The sequence below is a fragment of the Tauraco erythrolophus genome, chromosome 4 (genome assembly GCF_009769465.1).
Source record: "Tauraco erythrolophus isolate bTauEry1 chromosome 4, bTauEry1.pri, whole genome shotgun sequence".
In the NCBI taxonomy this organism is placed as follows: Eukaryota; Metazoa; Chordata; class Aves; order Musophagiformes; family Musophagidae; genus Tauraco; species Tauraco erythrolophus.
In genome coordinates this window covers 61,416,367-61,434,116 of record NC_141468.1, presented here as the reverse complement: position 1 = coordinate 61,434,116, position 17,750 = coordinate 61,416,367, and the positions used below count along the sequence as shown (strand labels likewise).

Here is a 17,750-nt window from a genome sequence, read left to right as displayed (position 1 = left end):
TTGTTGAAGATACAGTGTCATTCTCTTGTATGATTATATAATTTATACACATAATAAACTTCAATGTAAAGTCTTCAGACCTGGTGTTTCTTATTATTAAAGCCTTACCTGGGGAGAAAGGAGGTGTATGTCTGTCTATCTCCCAGTTTTATATCTTTTGGAGCTGCTGCCTCCAGAGACATTATAATACATGAAAGTGGGAGCTATCATCAGAGCCAGACTCTGCTCCCACTCAGTGCTAACAATAACCTGTTACAAGCTGGGGCAGGTTTCTTCAGCTCCTACACGCTGGTCTCCATTTCTAGAAATGGCATGAAATTCTGTGAGCATACACAGTATCTTTAAGGGGTGGAAGCCGTACCTAAGAGCTGATTGCTATTCTATTAAAAGCAAAAGGTGACAGGACCATCAGCTGGTCTAAACCAGGACAGCTCTCCCTGACCGCTACCAGCTGAGGGCTCCATTACCAGATTGCCTTTGCAAGAACTTCGGCATAAATCGGAAAACCAAGTATGTTTTCACCACCCAGAAATGAAATGCATGCTAGGTTTTGATCCTACGAGGCAGCTAAATGGGAGGCATCAAGCGTGCAACTGCATGCCCTCACCTAGGTAACAAACTAACCCAACTTATTACCAGGACTCAGTACTCACAAAGCATTGCTAAAGACACTCCAAACACAAGGCACTGCCGGCGCTGCCCATGCACACAGCTTTCTTTCCCTCCCTTTTGCTGAGGCAGATCTGGAGGTCCGGCTTTGTGGACAGCCACTGTTATGGCCATAGGCCCTATCTGCTTCAGAGGGTCTTCTAAGACAGGAGTCACTGCAGGACAGGCTGCAGTTCAGGTATGGCACAGCAGGTATCATCAAGGCCATTATCTATCGCCTTAGTGTCCTTTCCTCTCTTTCTACGAGAAAGCCTCTGTGATCAACCTGTCTCCATGATGCTGCCTGTTTTAGCTGTGACCTTAATCCCAAAGACATGCTTTCTTACTGATCTGTTTTAATGACCAGCACTGAACCTGCTCACAGAGCAAGAATCAGAAAGCAGGTCCTGTTGAGAGCAGGCAGTGGGAAAGCAGGACTGCCATTATTCTCAGGCTCTTATCTACCCTGTATCCCTTCCGAAATCTCCTTTAATACTTCTCTATTTGGACACGTTTGCCAACCCCTCATAGAAAAAATAGTTAAAATAGATGTTTGAAAAACAGGGATACGAGGCTTGATAGCTATTCAAATAGAAGAACTTATTCATTTATTCAAATTTATATTAAGTTCTACCTACTCAGTCCCTCTAACCCATCTCAACTAAATCATTATGTTCATTCCACCATGCTGAATAACTAACCATCCCAAACATGCAAACAAATGCCCATGCAAACAAAAAGCTCAGAAACGCCGTCTACCACACTCAGCTGCTATCTGCTGCCCAAAGCAAGCATAACTGTGACCTGCGAGTTGGGAAATCTGGGTTCAGACTGACATCATCCCCTCCCAGCTCATGGCAGAAGAGGTATGGTGCTTTGAGTATCTCACAGCCATTGTGCTATCACACACTGGACTCCAGACTAAGCCTAAAGTCTTCAGAGGTGAAGACTAAAGCTTTGTTTGTACTCGTCTACGATCTCTGTAAATATATCTGGTTTCTCTGCAACATGTGAGTTAGTTTCTCTGCAACAAGAAGACAGTCTCTTTATTTTCCACTCGCTGCAGATAAAACCTCCCTCATAACACAGTATGCTTCTCAGCTTTGTTTTCATTTAGGATGCACACTACCACATTTTTGACAGGCCAAAACGGTTACCCACCAACCTGCCAGCCTTCCCCCGAAACTCACTACCAGTCAGGAGAAAAGCGTTCGGGACAACACACATCCCGAGGCAGCAGCAGCCTCTTTGCAGGCCACCAGGCCCGCGGCACAGCCGCTGCCACCCCCGCGGAGCCCGGGCCACACCACTTGCCCACTCCCCCACAGCACGGACCACCGCCGCCAGTGCGTGTCTCCACGGCTGCCGTACGGCTGGGCTGGGCTGGGCTGGGCTGGGCTGGGCTGGGCTGGGCTGGGCTGCGCTGCGCTGCGCTGCGCTGCGCTGCGCTGCGCTGCGCTGCGCTGCGCTGCGCTGCGCTGCGCTGCGCTGCGCTGCACCGCACCCGGGCAGCCCCGGCCGCTGCCGCCCGCAGGGACACCCACTCGGGCGCTGCCACCCCGCACCGACAAACCCCCACTGCCCCCAAGGAGCCTCCTGCAGTGATTTATTGGATTCTCCATAACGAAAAGCTCCGCCTCCCCTCCGGCCCGCAGCGGCCACGGTTCCCACAGCCCGCGGGCAACTAACGCTCTCGCTCCCGCTCGCAACGGTTTCACCCACTCCCCCCTCCGCCAAATGGTCCCGCCCGACTTCCTCCGTCCGTCTCTCCCAGATTTCCCGCCAAGCAGCACGACGTCAGAAGGGGGCGGAGCGCCCTGGCCAATTGGCGGCAGAGGCGAGGCCGCTCTCTTCCTCTTGGGGCGGGCGGGAGGGCAGCCGGGGCCCAATCCGTGGCGGCGCGCTGCGGCTGGGCCAATCGGAGTGCACGGCGGCGGCGCGTCCCGCGCAGCGGTTTCGTTTCCGCCGCGCGCCAGTTTTGCCGCGAAAAAGGCGGTGGCGGCTTCCCGCGGGCAGCGAGGTGCGGAGCGGTGCGGGAGGGCGCGGGGTGTGCGCGGGGCATTCGGGGTGGGGGTTCCCGTGGAGCGTTCAGGGTGGGGGGGCAGGACGGGTGCGGTGCGTGGGGTGCAGCCGGCGGGGCGGGGTGGGGGGGGAGGCAGCATCCCGTGGGGCGTTTGGTGCGAGGAGGAGGAGGTGGTTGGGGCTGACTGCTCTCTGACCCCCGCAGGAGAGCAGCAGTCGCCATGTCCGGCTTCGACGACCCCGGCATTTACTACAGCGACAGTTTTGGGGGCGATGCGTCAGTGGACGAGGGGCAGGTTCGGAAGTCGCAGCTGCAGAAGCGGTTCAAGGAGTTTCTGCGGCAGTACCGGGTGGGCACGGACCGGACGGGCTTCACCTTCAAATACAGGTGCTGCTGTGACCCCTTCTCTCTTTTCTGTGGCCTTACCCGCTGCTCTTTGCACATCCGACCTCCTGTTAACCTCCCTCTCGCTGCGCACACTTACCGTGGTTTAACCCCAGCCAGCAATTAAGCACCACCCAGCTGCGTGCTCACTCCCGTCCAGTGGGATGGGGGAGAGAACAGGAAGGGTAAAAGTGAGAAAACTCCTGGACTGAGTTAAAACCAGTTTAATAGGTAGTGCAAAAGCTGCGCACGCAAAGCAAAACAAGGAATTCATTCACTACTTCCCATCGGCAGGCAGGTGTCCAGCCATCTCCAGGAAAGCAGGGCTCCATCGCACATAACGATTACTTGGAAAGGCAAACGCCATAACTTTGAATGTTGCCCCACTTCCTTCTTCCCCCAGCTTTATATGCTGAGTGTGATGCTGTATGGTATGGAATATCTCTTTGGTCAGCTGGGGTCAGCTGTCCCAGCTGTGTCCTCTCTCAACTTCTTCTGCACTCCCAGCCTACTCACTGGTGGGGTGCTGTGAGAAGCAGAAAAGATCTTGATCTGTATTAGCACTGCTCAGCAATAACAAAAACTGTTTCCAGCACAAATCCAAAACATAGCCCCATAGCAGCTACTGTGAAGAAAATTAACTCTATCCCAGGCCAAACCAGCACACCCCAGATATACAATAGCACATGTCAGCATTTCTCTTCCCATAGATCCAAAAGGGCTCTTTGTCAGTGTAAAAAATGTTATTGTTCCCATTTAACCTTACAGGGAAACTGAAGTCTGGTGTTCTCCCAAATGTTTAGGCAGATGACCAGTGGCAGAGGTGGCAATAGGGGGATCCGCACTGCCACACTTGCACCCAGTTCTGAAATTCAAGGTCTGTCTTGTGCTTTCCAGTCCGGAGTTTTGTTGGTAGCCATTAAAGTCAAACTGTCTATGTGTGCCTTCTGAGGCTGTGAAGGTCCCTCAGCCATCCCTTTGCCTGTGCAGCTTGGAGAGACAACTGTGAGAGGACATGCAGATGTATCATGCAAGGGCTGAGATAGTCTTTCACCTTTCTTCTCTGAATTTCATGTACCCGGGCTTGTTTAAGGAGAACATTGCCTGCTATGCCATTACTTCCTTTTTAAAAATAACGTTTTAGGTATAATAAGTATTACCTTACGTAGAATTTTTCTAATTGCCTATCTGATCGTGTAACTCTAGTAAACAATTAGTGCTATACTTTACATTGTCTTTGTAAGCACTAGTGTCCCTGGTTTTATGTAATATTTCAAAGCAGTTTCGGGTGAAAGATTTGCCCAGGTCCCCCCCGTGCTTCTCCTGACGCTCTCCTGATTTCCCCTGTTTGCTTTCCAAACCAAGGACTCCCTGCTCGTCATAAGGTCACTGTAGTTGACTGATGCTTTCTGCCTTGCAAACCTTTACTGCCTTCCAGGGATGAGCTTAAACGGCACTATAACCTGAGTCAGTACTGGGTGGAGGTGGAGATGGAAGACTTGGCCAGCTTTGATGAAGATCTCGCTGACTATCTGTACAAGCAACCAGCAGAGCACCTGCAGCTGGTAAGGACAGAGGGGGTGGGTGTCCCGGTGTGCTGACTTTGTCACGTCGTGAGAGCAGCCCTGGTGGTACACTGTAATATGCCCATAGTAGCCCAATTGTTCCCTTTCTAGTTGGAAGAAGCAGCAAAAGAAGTCGCAGATGAGGTCACCCGTCCTCGTCCTTCAGGGGAGGAAGCTCTCCAAGACATCCAGGTCATGCTGAGATCAGATGCCAACGCAGCCAACATCCGCAGCCTGAAGGTGAGGTGGATCCGCTGCCGCACTGAACAGCAAGTAGCAGGGCTTGCTCGTGTGTGGGTGTGATTGCAGGGAACCTTTTGGTCCTTGATCACGTAGTTCAGGACATGGATTGTATGCTAATTTTCAAGGAGGTACACTCTGCAACTTGAATCTGACTGCAAAGGACTGTTATTGCTGATTCCTGCTGCAGGGACGTTATTGCTATTAGTGATGTTCTGCATGTAGTGTTTTGTCTTTTTCTTTCTTGCTTTGAAATCAGTGTAGCTTAAGTCATGCAACCTTCCCCTGCCACTCTAGAGCAAGAGAGTGACACTGTCAAGAAGTGCAGGCATTTTTGTTCTGGTACCTTAGTCACACGAATGTGGGAAGTGTAGCTAGGAAAGAACTGTGTTTCTTTAACGTCTTGAGTTTCCCACTCATCCATGCGAAAGTGATCTCAGTCATGAGAAAGTGATGGCTTTCTCACCTTCCATTCACCTTTTCCCTTTCAGTCTGACCAGATGTCCCACCTTGTGAAGATCCCTGGGATCGTAATTGCAGCAACCCCTGTGAGAGCCAAAGCCACCAAAATAGCCATCCAGTGCCGCAGCTGCCGCAACACCATCAGCAACATTGCGGTGCGCCCAGGCCTGGAGGGTTACGCTCTCCCCAGGAAATGCAACACGTAAGGACTGACATGGGGATGCGTGTGATGGGCTGGTGGGGAATCAAAGGCTGCTCCTCCTCCTCCTGCTGCCCCTCCATCCCATGCCTCCTGCATAGAGTCAGCTCCCTGTCACACAAGGCAGAAGCATCTGCACTGCTCTCTGCCTCCTCCCTTCTTGTCGCCCTTGCACCTGTGTGCACCTGTGGCTGGCAGGTTTCAGCTCCACCCATCTGTGGTCATGCTGGTCGTGGTGCTGCATGACCAGGGCCACAAGCAGTGTTGAGCAGCCGTGTCTGGGAAGTTTGTTCTATCTGCAGGGTGCTTTGCCTGTTGTACCGAAAGGTTTGTTCCTGCCTCCAGCTGCCCCATAATCATAGAATGGTTTGGATTGGAAGGGACCTTAAAGATCATCTAGTTCGATCCCCCCCTGCCATGGGCAGTGACACCTTCCACTAGATCAGGTTGCTCAAAGCACCGTCTAGCCTGGCCTTGAACACCTCCAGGAGTGGAGCATCCACAGGGCCTGTTCCAGTGCCTCACCACCCTCAGAGTGAAAAATTTCTTCCTTAGATCTAATCGAAATCTCCCCTCTTTCAGTTTAAAGCCATTTCCCCTTGTGCTATCACTGCATGCCCTTGCAAAAAGTCTCTCTCCAGCTTTCTTGTAGGCCTCCTTTAGGTAATGGAAGGCTGCTATAAGGTCTTCCCGGAGCCTTCTCTTATCCAGGCTGAACTACCCCAACTCTCAGCCTGTCTTCATAGGAGAGGTGCTCCAGCCCTCAGATCATCTTTGTGGCCCTCCTCTTTGTGGCAGTCCTCTTTGTGGACTCGCTCCAGCAGCTCCATGTCCTTCTTGTGTTGGGGACCCCAGAGCTGGATGCAGTACTCCAGGTGGGGGTCTCATGAGAGCAGAGTAGAGGGGCAGAATCACCTCCCTTGACCTGCTGGCCACGCTTCTTTGGATGCAGTCCAGGAAGTTGTTATCTTTTTCAAACAAACTTCTTGCTTCTATGTCCCCCTCCCCAGAGCGCTGTTTTGTGTTACCTTCTGTAGGGATACTTTGCTACTAACTTTCCAGTCATGCTTTACAGCTCTTGATGCCCACACGTTCAGGGAGTGTTAGGCTGCCACTGTGCTGCAGCTCTCACGCCGACTGATCCCAGCAGGTTGTGTCTTTGAGCTCGTGCCTGCTGGTATTTATCTTCTGTGCCTTATCTCTCATGGAGTTTGAGAGGTCTTTGGGATAGGGATTGTTGTTGCGTGTGGTCCGTTCAGCCCCTGGCTCCTGGTCCTTGACTGCACGAGTGCATCTGCACTCTTGTGTTACCCTCACCGAAATTCCTGTCCCTGCCTGTGTGGAGTCAGGCATCAGTAGTGGTGTGCTGAGATGGCAGCAGGACGTGGAGGTGCTCCTTATCTCAGAGAGCTTGTAGTCTAGCAAGGCAGATGCGTCTCGAGAGACTAGGAGGTTGATGGCAGCCTTGTCACATTGCTAATTGCTTTCTCACCAGAAACCACTTAACATTTGCTTCATGCCTGAGGTTATAAAGAAAAATGCCCTGCCATGTCACTGAGTCTGTGCTGTTACCTTCTGTGTAATTAATGAATTACCTTCCTCCTGGCTTTTAGGTAGTGGGGGAGAGGGGGGAGGCAGGGCGAGTATTCAGGCAAATGTCACCCTGTCTTTGGCTCGTTCTTGTGCCTGGTTTTGGTAGCTGTTGAAAACAAGAGGGAGGGCTTAGTGAGCCTTTGGTTTGGCCCTGTGTGACTGCCCTTCTCACCTGCTGGGCACTGCTTGGAGGGGTGGCTACTCTGGGCTCTGTCACCACTGTCCCCTCTACAAGGGGGCTTCCAGGGGTGGCTCTTGAGTGCCAGCAGCCTTCCCTGATTGATCTCTCTGCACAGAGAACAAGCCGGCCGCCCGAAGTGCCCACTGGACCCCTATTTCATCATGCCGGATAAGTGCAAGTGTGTGGACTTCCAGGTCCTGAAGCTGCAGGAGTCCCCGGATGCCGTGCCGCATGGGGAGATGCCCCGGCACTTGCAGCTGTACTGTGACAGGTACCAGTGCGGTCTACCCACCTCACCCCTTGGGGCTAGCAGGTGTTGCTGGTGCCATCCTTTCCCCTGCCATCATCCTTTGCTTTTCGCTTCCTCCTAGGTACCTGTGTGACAAAGTTGTTCCAGGGAACAGAGTCACTATCATGGGCATCTACTCCATCAAGAAGTCTGCCCAGAGCAAGAACAGGAGCCGTGACAACGTGGGTGTGGGCATCCGAAGTGCTTACATCCGTGTGGTGGGCATCCAGGTGGATGTGGAGGGCTCAGGTGAGGGCTGCTTGTGATGCTCATCTGGTCTGTGTTGGTAGCCTGGTGTTGGGAGAGCCCCGTCCCTGAGGAAGGCAGTCCCTCAGCAAGGACTGTCTGAAATCACAGCCTGGGTCCTTCTCTGCTGCTTATATAGCAGAAGATTCAAGCCAGTCTAGGAGTCTAACTTGCCCTGGATGCTCTATGCTCGGGTGTCCTGTATGACTTTTTCTCAGTAATTTTAAACAAGGAGGCTTCAGCCCGAGTCCTCCAGGATAATTAGGTTCTTTTATCTTATTGATCTTAGTGGGAATCTGCTAAGCCACCCCTGAGAATCTGGGCTGAAGTTGATGGTTAAAATTGAGCTATGTATTTAAAATGGTCCTGACCGTAATTCTCCCTCTGGTTCCTCCAGAGCTGCTTTGCCCATGATCCTTGCTTTTTCCTACCAACCTGCCTTGCTGGGATAACAAATGCCTGCCCTTTTCACCCTTCCCACCTGGTAGTTCCTGGCGTGATTTTCAAGAAGGGGTTTTGGTGGTAATGGGGGGGAGGGGGAGTAGTGTAATTTGCTTTAATACATCCACTTGTTCACTGTTGCTTCATTCTCCCTGTCCCTGTACAGGACACAGCTTCGCTGGCTCAGTGACTCCTCAAGAAGAGGAGGAACTTCGTCGCCTTGCTGCCATGCCCAACATCTATGAGACGATCGCCAAGAGCATCGCGCCCTCCATCTATGGCAGCACTGACATCAAGAAGGCCATTGCCTGCCTCTTATTTGGAGGCTCTCGCAAGAGGTGGGGGAAAAGCAAGCCTGGCACAAAGCCCTCATACAGTCTTCTGGTGGTGCAGCCAACCACCTGCCACTTGTCAGCAGTGCTCGGTTATCAAAATGAATGTTCACCGTCTCTCTTTCCTCTCTTTTTCCACATCCTGTGGCTCCAGGCTCCCAGATGGACTGACCCGCAGAGGAGACATCAACTTACTGATGCTGGGTGACCCTGGCACGGCCAAATCCCAGCTGCTGAAGTTTGTCGAGAAATGTTCGCCCATTGGGGTAGGTGATTTGAGGTGCCCACTTGTAGTGCGACTCCTTTCTGCTCCCTGTGTAGCACCAAAGACCAGACCGTGACCACAACAGGTACCTGCCTGTCCATCCACAGCTGGACTGGCTAGCAGAGGTGCAGACTGCCATTTCTGGTGCTAGCTTGCCAGAGATGGGGTGCAGGACAGGGGATGAGGGAGGGAAGGAGAAGCAAGTAATGCCTTTCATTATGATGTGAGCCAGGCTATTTGCAGACGTCCAAAGGCGTGACTGGTGCTGTTGTTTATTGTTGAGACTTGATCAGTGGTGAGGCTGGCTGGTCAGGACAAAACGAAGTTGACTGCATCTCAGGCACGGACCTCCAGGCTGAGCCCAGGCATGAAATTATATTTTCAGCCGTGTTTTCGTGTAGTCTCCATTAAACTCAGCCTCTGACTGCGTCGTTCCCTCGGAGGGAAAACAAAGCTAATGCAGCAGCCCACCAAACAGTGACTCACTCCCTGTTCTGTACTTAATACCTGTATTTGTGTGTCTGCAAGCCTTCCGGTGCGTCACAGCTGCTTAGCCTGAGGCCTGGGACTGGGCAATACTCTTGCTCTGTACCCAGCAGGTCTGCTTTTGGCATGTGCTGTGGGGTTTTGCTGGGAGGCTTTGTGGTTCCTCCAGCAGCTCTGGATTTTGCACTGCCGGAGGGGCTTTGCCCTCCAGCTGGGGCAGTGGGCTCCTGGGTCCTGTGACGGCTGACATGCTGTCCTCTTGTCCCACACACCGCTAGGTATACACCTCAGGGAAAGGCAGCAGCGCTGCCGGCTTGACGGCCTCCGTGATCCGTGACCCTTCCTCCAGGAGTTTCTTCATGGAGGGAGGAGCCATGGTGCTGGCAGATGGAGGAGTGGTGTGCATCGATGAGTTCGACAAGGTACCTGCAGGGCTGTTGGCACGGGAGTGGGGAAGAGAGCCCTTGGGCTGCGAGCTGCTCCTGGGAGAGCTCAGAGCTGAAGGAGAAAGGGCAACTCTCCTGAGGCTGCCTTGTATTTTTTTTGGGGAAGCTCAGGGGATGGGGCTGCAGGGAAATTCTGGTTACGTACTGCGCTCTTGGGCAGAGAGCTTTACCTTGGGCGTCAGCACTGGTGGGTGCATAGCTGAAGCCTGATGGAGGTGTCTGATGGTGACTTTTTCTCTCCCCACCTCATTTCTCCCACCTCGGATGAGAAGATGCGGGAGGATGACCGCGTGGCCATCCACGAGGCAATGGAGCAGCAGACCATCTCCATTGCTAAGGTGAGCTGTGGGCATACGTTGCCCTAGGGCAGTAGCCTGACTTGCCACTGGGTTTTCCTGAGAGCCGAAACTAGTGGTCACACATCTGTTGCCAGGATTGCCCATTTTAGAGTGGCTTGTCCAGGCAGTGGTTTTGATGGTTACTGGTTTCTCTGGTCTGACACCGGTCGGCCCTGACTGTAGTCTTTGAGTTGTCTTCTCTCAGGCAGCCTGAGCTTCAGCAGGACTGAAACGAGCTCCATCTGCTCCTCTTGATTTAGTAGTTCTGCTGATGTCCCTGTGTCACAGCCTGATGTCACTTCTTTTTCTTCCTTCCCACTGCTCTCCACCCCCTCAGATCTACAGAAACTTCCTGACATCCTGGTGCCAGGTCTTCTCTCAAATCAGAGTTTCTCTTCATTTCCACTGCTCAGTCTTTTTTTTTTGTAGCACCTCTGTTCCCTCCTGATCGCTCTGGCTTACCTCTTTGCTCTGCAGTCCCTGGTAACAGAACACCCACCACGACTCTTCCTTGCTGGTCACTCTTGCCCTACTACCTGCATACTCACATTTTGCCCCCAGGACTGCACAAGGGGACTCAGCCCTGGTGGCCCGGTTTCTGTCTCAGGTTACAAAATTGGTGTTAGGGTCTTGTCAAGGGCAAAGACATCAGCAGTGAGTAACTTCATTTAAAACCTCAAGTCTTGGCTGAAGCTAGTCCTCCTCCAGAAGAACACACGGGTCCAGCCCCAGGCAGCTCCTGTGCTGACCCCTCTCTAGTGTGGAACCATTGGGTGCTACTTAAGGGGTTTTGTTTAAATGCAAGTGATTGAGGATGGATCCTTGCAAACTACTTTGGATCTTTCACTATAAGTTGATAGCCTTCTAGCCCTACTGTGACATGGACATAGTCTTGACCCCATCATTTCTCTTTCCCCCCTACAGGCAGGAATCACAACCACACTCAACTCCCGCTGCTCAGTGCTGGCAGCTGCCAACTCTGTCTTTGGGCGCTGGGATGAGACCAAGGGCGAGGAGAACATTGATTTTATGCCCACCATCCTGTCCCGATTTGACATGATCTTCATTGTCAAGGATGAGCACAACGAGGAGCGAGATATGGTGGGTCGAGGCGTGTGGGTGCACCTGGGGCTCGTGGTGCTCTGTTTTTCGGGAGTGGGAGGCAGGGAGGTTCCTGCTGCCTGACTGCCGCCCTCTCTCCTAGACACTGGCCAAGCACGTGATGTCCTTACACGTGAGCGCCTTGACACAGACCCAGGCTGTGGAGGGTGAGATCGAGTTGAACAAGCTGAAGAAGCTCATCTCCTTCTGTCGAACGTGAGTGAGAAGTGTGACTTTTGGGCAGCACCCAGGCTGCAGGGTGGGAGGTGGTGGTGAGAAGCAAATCACACAGCCAGTATTTGCAAGAGCTCCATCTAGGTGGCCTTTTTTTAACTCCTGCCTTGAAAAAAGGGAAGCGAGAGCAGCTCGCAGTGGTGCCACAGCAAGGCCCAAGGAAATGAGGGATGCCCAGAGACCACCCTGCCCAGGGGAACCTCCCCAGCAGTGCCACCTCCATCTTCTGTCCCCCCTTGCAGGAGGTGTGGCCCTCGGCTGTCAGCAGCGGCGGCGGAGAAGCTGAAGAACCGCTACGTCCTGATGCGGAGCGGCACTCGCCAGCACGAGCAGGAGAGCGACCGCCGCTCCAGCATCCCCATCACCGTCCGGTGAGCACCCCCACCTGCCTCACCCCACTGAAACCCTCGGGGTTGGGGTTGTGTCGTCGGGTGTAACTTGGGGTAGCCCAGGAAGGGGGTTAGTGTGGTGCTAGGGTTTGGGGGTTCCCTCTGAGACCGGGACAGGGCTGGAGGTGCAGTGGAGGGGTCTGGAGGTGCCCGGAGTGGGGTGAGCGGTGGTGTCAGGGGTGGGTGAGAAGAAGACCCCTCGCGACTGTAGTAAGAAGCAGGGGCCATCTCTATCGGCTGCAGGCAGCTGGAGGCCATCGTGCGCATTGCTGAGTCCCTGGGGAAGATGAAGCTTCAGCCCTTCGCCACTGAGGCAGATGTTGAAGAGGCCTTGAGGCTCTTCCAGGTGTCCACGCTTGATGCAGCCATGTCAGGCAGCCTGTCAGGTGAGGAGGACATGCTCTGTGCTGGGGGCAAGAGGGGCATGATGGGCCCAGGTGCTCAGGGCAAGGAGGGCCAAGCTCTCCTCCTGGGACCAGGCTGGCAGGGACAGGGGTGCTACCAGGCACCCCCCAGGCGAATGCTGGACCTCTTTTAAGCAAAGGCAAAGCAATGCCTTTGGCAGCAAGGGGCCGTCATTGCCCTCCCTGTTTGCCATAGCCACAGGACCACGACAAACGACACCGAGGGCCTCCCATCTGTGCTGGGCAAGGGAGGGATGGTCTGGCCCCTTGTGGTCCCAAGGGCAGAGTCCAGTGCTGGAGGTGGTTCCCCAGCCTGTTTGTCTTCTAACGTCTTTCCCTGTGAGGGTGGAGAGTGTTTCCTTGGGAGGCAGCATGGCACAAAGAGTTTGAAGGAAGCTCCAGCAATTGGGTCCGTGTTCAGCTGTGTCTTTGGAGCTCCACAGCCTTTGATGGTGGATTTGCTCATGGGTTCCCTGAAGTCTCTGAGACACGCCGGCGTGGTGGGGGGCATGGGAGATGGGCAGCCTGGCTTTGGGAGTGATGTCTGGGTGGCACAGAGAGCTCACGCAGCGTCTCCCTTCAGGGGCAGAAGGCTTCACGACACAGGAGGACCAAGAGATGCTGTCCCGCATTGAGAAGCAGCTCAAGCGCCGCTTCGCCATTGGCTCTCAGGTGTCAGAGCACAGCATCATCCAGGACTTCGTGCGGCAGGTGGGCCAGGGACCCGGTGGAGGGTTGGGCTGTGAAACCAGGGACCGCAGGCTGGTGCTCGGGGGGTAGAACCCCTTCCCCAAGAGGTGGCTGCAGAGCCTTTTATTGTATCTGCTCTTGAAGTTGTTCGTAGGAAGCAGTGTGCAGTGTGATTGCAGAGTTTAAGGGGAGTGAGGTGAGAATGCATTTTTCTGCAAAGGCGCTGAGGTTTGGGGCTGTTTGGGTAGGTTGAGGTCCTGCCCTTGAAACCAGAACCATTTGATTTGTGAGACCGGCTGCAGTCAGACCTGAAATAGTGAAAGGGTAAAGGAGCATCAGCACCTGCTTCCACTGGGCTCCCTCCCTCTGGAGGAGCACAGCCAGGCTTTAGCAGTGGTTGATTGCAGGTTCCTGCTGGGCTCCAGTGAGCTTTTCCCTGCCTGCTCACCTTCTCCTGCTCTCCCCTTTTCCAGAAATACCCAGAACATGCCATCTACAAGGTGCTGCAGCTGATGATGCGGCGGGGGGAGATCCAGCACCGCATGCAACGCAAAGTCCTCTACCGCATCAAGTGACCTCCCGCTGCCTGACGCCTGCCCAGGTGTGGGCAGAGAGCCCCGTGGGGTCAGCGCCTGCTCCTGGATAAGCTTTTCCTTGGGGAGCCAAAGCGCCCAGAGCCTCCCTCTTGAAACCAGGGTTTGGGGCAGCTGAGGTTCCTCTTGGGTGCTCTGTCTCTGTGTCACATCAGTGTTTCTTTGAACTTTAAAAGCTTTTAGTTTGTATTAAAATAAAAACTGATATTGGTAGTCCAGTGTCTTTGGCTGCCTGGAAGGACAGAGGGGATGTATCCTCTTTCTCTGTTGGAGGTGGGGCAGGATTTTGGTTTGAAAAGGCATCCCTCTGGCTCGCCCTGTGTTACCCACTGCCCAGTGCCCACCCTGGGGAGTTGCCTCGAGGTGGGACGCAGACCCCTGGGCAGCACCAGCAGCCCTGAAGGCAGAAACTCATTTCTGGCCTGGGATTTGATCTGTATATTAAGGCATAAATCCTGTTGGTGCAGGCTGCTCTGCTGGGCTTCGCCAGGCAGGAGACACCTTACCTTGTGCCTGGGTGCAGGCTGCCACTGTCTTCCCTGTCTGCCAGCAGCAGTGAAGGAAATAACATGCTTTTCCCTGCTTCAGAGCTGCTCTTTGCTTATCCCTCCTTCCTATCTCCAAGGATTATGGTAGACAAATGCTTCACCCTGCGTGAAAGCCTTGCTGGAGGTGTGGGCAGAGCAGTGGGGTAGAGCAGTGCCAAGTGAGGGTGGGGATGGAGGGCGACATCTGAGAACTGTGTGCTCTCCTCCCCATACTTCTATCACCTTGTTCGTGTGCTGGCAGCCGTGGCGGGGGATGTCCGCTCGCCAGGAGCTTCTCGGGCTCTCTGCCCCGGGGTGCACTTGTGCAACCACCTGCCCTTATGCATCTGCTGCATGAGCTTGCACTTGTCACACTGCAGGTTTTTGTCATTTCTAGCGAAGTGGTATGGCTTCTCCTAAGTGTCCTCCCGAAGATGTGAGCTGTGGGTAGGTCCCTGCCCACAGCAGCCTGGGGTAGCTCAAATGTGTGTGAGAGCTCCGGTGGGAGACCCTGAGGACAGGCGAGCGAAGCCACCGCCGGTGCCAGAGAGGCTGCCGCCGTGTCTGCGAGTGACCTTCAGGCTGCAAAACACACCCCAGGAGAGGCTTCATGAGCAGAAGCGTTTGGGACCAGCAGAGGGTACCAGAGTCTCGAAGATGCCGGGTTGTGTTGCTGCACACAGCGCTGCTGCCGCCTCCGAGAGGGGAAGCCAAGGGGTCCCTTTGGGCTGGGGTGGTGGGCTGTGGGGTGCGCCCAGCCTGGCCCTTGTCACACAAGGACTGGGCTCCCCTGTGACCCATGGGGGCTGAATGGTGTCCCTGTTTCCTTCTGTTTGGGTGTTTCAAGAGGTGCACAGTGCACTCCGGACAGGGCTGGAGCTGGTTATGGGGTCGGGGGGTCTGTCTGCAGGGGATGGGGCAGTGGTGGCTCTGGCAGGACGGGCTGCCTTTCAGAGAAACAGCCTCCTGCTCTTTGTCCTCCAGTTTTTCAGATGGGCCTGACCTTTGGAGGGCTGGAGGGGAGAGGAGGCTGGCCCAAATGCTCCTTAGAGGGATGGGTCTTCCGAAAGCTCTTCCCGATGATTTTATTGCCCAGTATTTTTGCAGGTGCCAGGCACCTCAAAGGGCTTCTTGGAGCAACCAACTCTGGGGCAAAAGTGGGCACCCTTTTTTTCCCTTTAAAAAAAAAAAAAAAAGAGATACCTTCTCTCCCCACACTGCTCCCTGGCTGGGGATGCAGCTGCTCTGAGCTGCTGCTCTGGGGATGGGATCAGCTCCATGGAGGAGGAGTAAGCGGAAGTCAGGGTCAACACGGCCCCAAAGCAGCAGCATGGTGTCGTGGCTGTTTCCCTGCCACATGCCGTAGCCAATGCAGTGCTGTGATGATAGGTCCTAAAGGTCTCAGCCCCTGCCATCCTTCCCCAGTGCCTCTGCCCTTGCCTTGGAGATGCTGGAGGTACTTGTCAGTACCTATGGTCCTCCTTCCAGAGTCACAGCAAGAGCAAAGCAAACAGGGAGGTGAGTATGGGACCGGTACCCACAGCCTGCTGTTAATGCTGCTACTGGAGGAGGCTGTGAGCCTCCATTCCCAGGCTTGGAAAGAGCATCTAGTGATGGAGAGCAGCTAGGTGAGGAGAGTGTGTCTTGGGAAGGGAACTGGGGAGAGGAACACAGTGCAAAGGGCTCTGCTTCTGTCCTTCCTTCCGTCCTTCCTTCCCTCCACACTCCTGCCTTTCCCCATGATCTTTGCTCTGTGCTGGAGCAGTAACGCACGGCTGAATTTCAGCTGCTGACTGCCAGTGGTGGTCGTGTGGTGCTCACGGCTTTTAGAAGATCCAGCATCTCAAGGTACATCAACCTATTCTGGGCGTTGGCAGGTGCGGAGGTTGGAAATTCTTTTTGTTGGATGTTTTTGGGTTTTTTTAAGTTTTCATGACATGATAGGGAGCAGAGGTAGATTTCCGTGATGGGGATAAGGATGATTGATCTCTTCGTGCTGTGAAATGTGTTGATTATATGGTACGAGGTTATGTAAGTGTACGTACGGCTTGAAACAACATTGTTTAGCAACTAATGTATGCAGCTCTATTAAAGAAGCAGAGATGGGATGTGCACAATTCTGCCATTATCTTGGAACTCGAGATCATTGATTAGTAATGGCTTGTTTTGATCACTGTGCTGCAGATGGAAATTTTGGGAGGAAAAGCAGTTCTCGGTTGAGTAGAGTGGTAATGATTGGTGGTATCTGCTTGTTAAGGGATTGGTGGTCCTCCTGGTGAAGATGGCCAGATTTTCCCTCAAATGGTAGCTACTTGATAAAGAATTGATCATCTTTCTGGTGAAGATGTCTCTTCTTGGTCATCCCTGAGGTTTTGGCATGCTGAGACTTGGGACAGAGTCCCTGTCTGGGTGTCCTTAGATGACCAAAAATACTGTTCTCACATCCAAGGCCATCAGAGAGAGTAAAACCAGACAGACATAGCCACTTCACATTTGAGCAGTGCAGCGTTCCCTTACCTAGCCCACAGATCTGACCTTCTCCCTTCCTTAACTCAGTGCTGCGTCACTGGCACAGGAGGCCCCTTCCCCACCCTTGGCTTGTCTGCTTGGGAAGTAAAGTTGGGTGAGTGTAACCGCTCCAAACCAGGCAGCTGCCAGGGATGCTCAGGTGCCTTTGATTCAAAGCTTGGGCTGATGTAGGAGCCACCCACCTCTTACCGCAATGAATTAACTGCCAAGGACCTTCCAGATTACACGTAATCCTGCATGAGGTGAGTTCATCTGTGCAAGCGGAGGGGAGTTTCTTGCTCTAGAGAGGTCCAATGCACTGGGCTCTTGCCAGCCTTTTGGGGTCTCCATGGGAGGGTCAGGTTGGGATTCTTCTCACCAGGTGTGAAGAGCTGTGTTTAAGCAAGGTGATCTCTGTGTCAGTGCAGGGGAGTGAATGCTTCCAGACAGCAAGTTGGTTTATCCAAAGTAAATGTTTAAAAGAAACCAGAGAAGCTGTGCCCTAACTGCATCTGTTTCCCCTCCATTAACTATGAAACGTCAGGGCAACGAGGTTGGGAGAGTATTCCTACATCATAGACATCTCAAACTGAGATGTGTATGTCCTTCCTTCCTGTGTGCTGCACTGCAGTATCGAAGGAGAAGGGCTTTGGTGAAGGCGTGCTTTGGGTGGCTGAGTTTGGGGCAGCTTCACTAGGTTTGATCCTCTTTCTTCTTACACCAAGCTCATCAGAATATCTCTGTGGAAATGTCGGTGGAGCTCCACTACTGTAAAATTCAGCAAAGCTGAGTCATCACATCTGCACCACTCGGATCTCTTCCATCTTCGTGTAGGACGAGAGCTGTTGCAATGCAGCAACATAACCTCTGAGCGTGTTGTGAGTGTCACTTCCTCCATAAAATAAAACAAAACCCAACTGCAGTGTCCTGAGGGCTATTGCTCAAGGATGTGGGATGAACACTGGCAAGCGGAATATGCTGATATGGGCAACATGAGAAGCAATATGAGCTGATCCACCAAGCACTGACCTCGGACAAAGGAAGCCGGGGCAGCTCCTTCCCTCTTTTTGCTATGAACTTACTGGACCAGTTGAGCAAGCAGCTTCATCTCCTTGCCTGTCCTAGATAATAAGCTTTTTGGAGCAGAGACCACCTCTTACCACAAT

At 53.4% G+C, this 17,750-nt stretch overlaps 1 protein-coding gene across 1 annotated transcript; it reads left to right on the top strand.

The window, feature by feature from the left end:
- Positions 1 to 2,653: 2,653 nt before the first annotated feature.
- Positions 2,654 to 13,531, top strand: MCM5 (minichromosome maintenance complex component 5). The gene is made up of 17 exons (XM_086610344.1): positions 2,654 to 2,668; positions 2,876 to 3,058; positions 4,494 to 4,620; positions 4,732 to 4,860; positions 5,352 to 5,524; positions 7,411 to 7,566; positions 7,667 to 7,833; positions 8,438 to 8,609; positions 8,758 to 8,869; positions 9,633 to 9,776; positions 10,073 to 10,138; positions 11,063 to 11,239; positions 11,343 to 11,455; positions 11,716 to 11,844; positions 12,106 to 12,248; positions 12,850 to 12,977; positions 13,430 to 13,531. The coding sequence occupies exons 2-17, from the start codon at positions 2,892 to 2,894 to the stop codon at positions 13,529 to 13,531; spliced, it is 2,205 nt and encodes a 734-aa protein (XP_086466470.1). The 5' UTR covers positions 2,654 to 2,668; positions 2,876 to 2,891.
- The last annotated feature ends 4,219 nt before the right edge of the window (positions 13,532 to 17,750 follow it).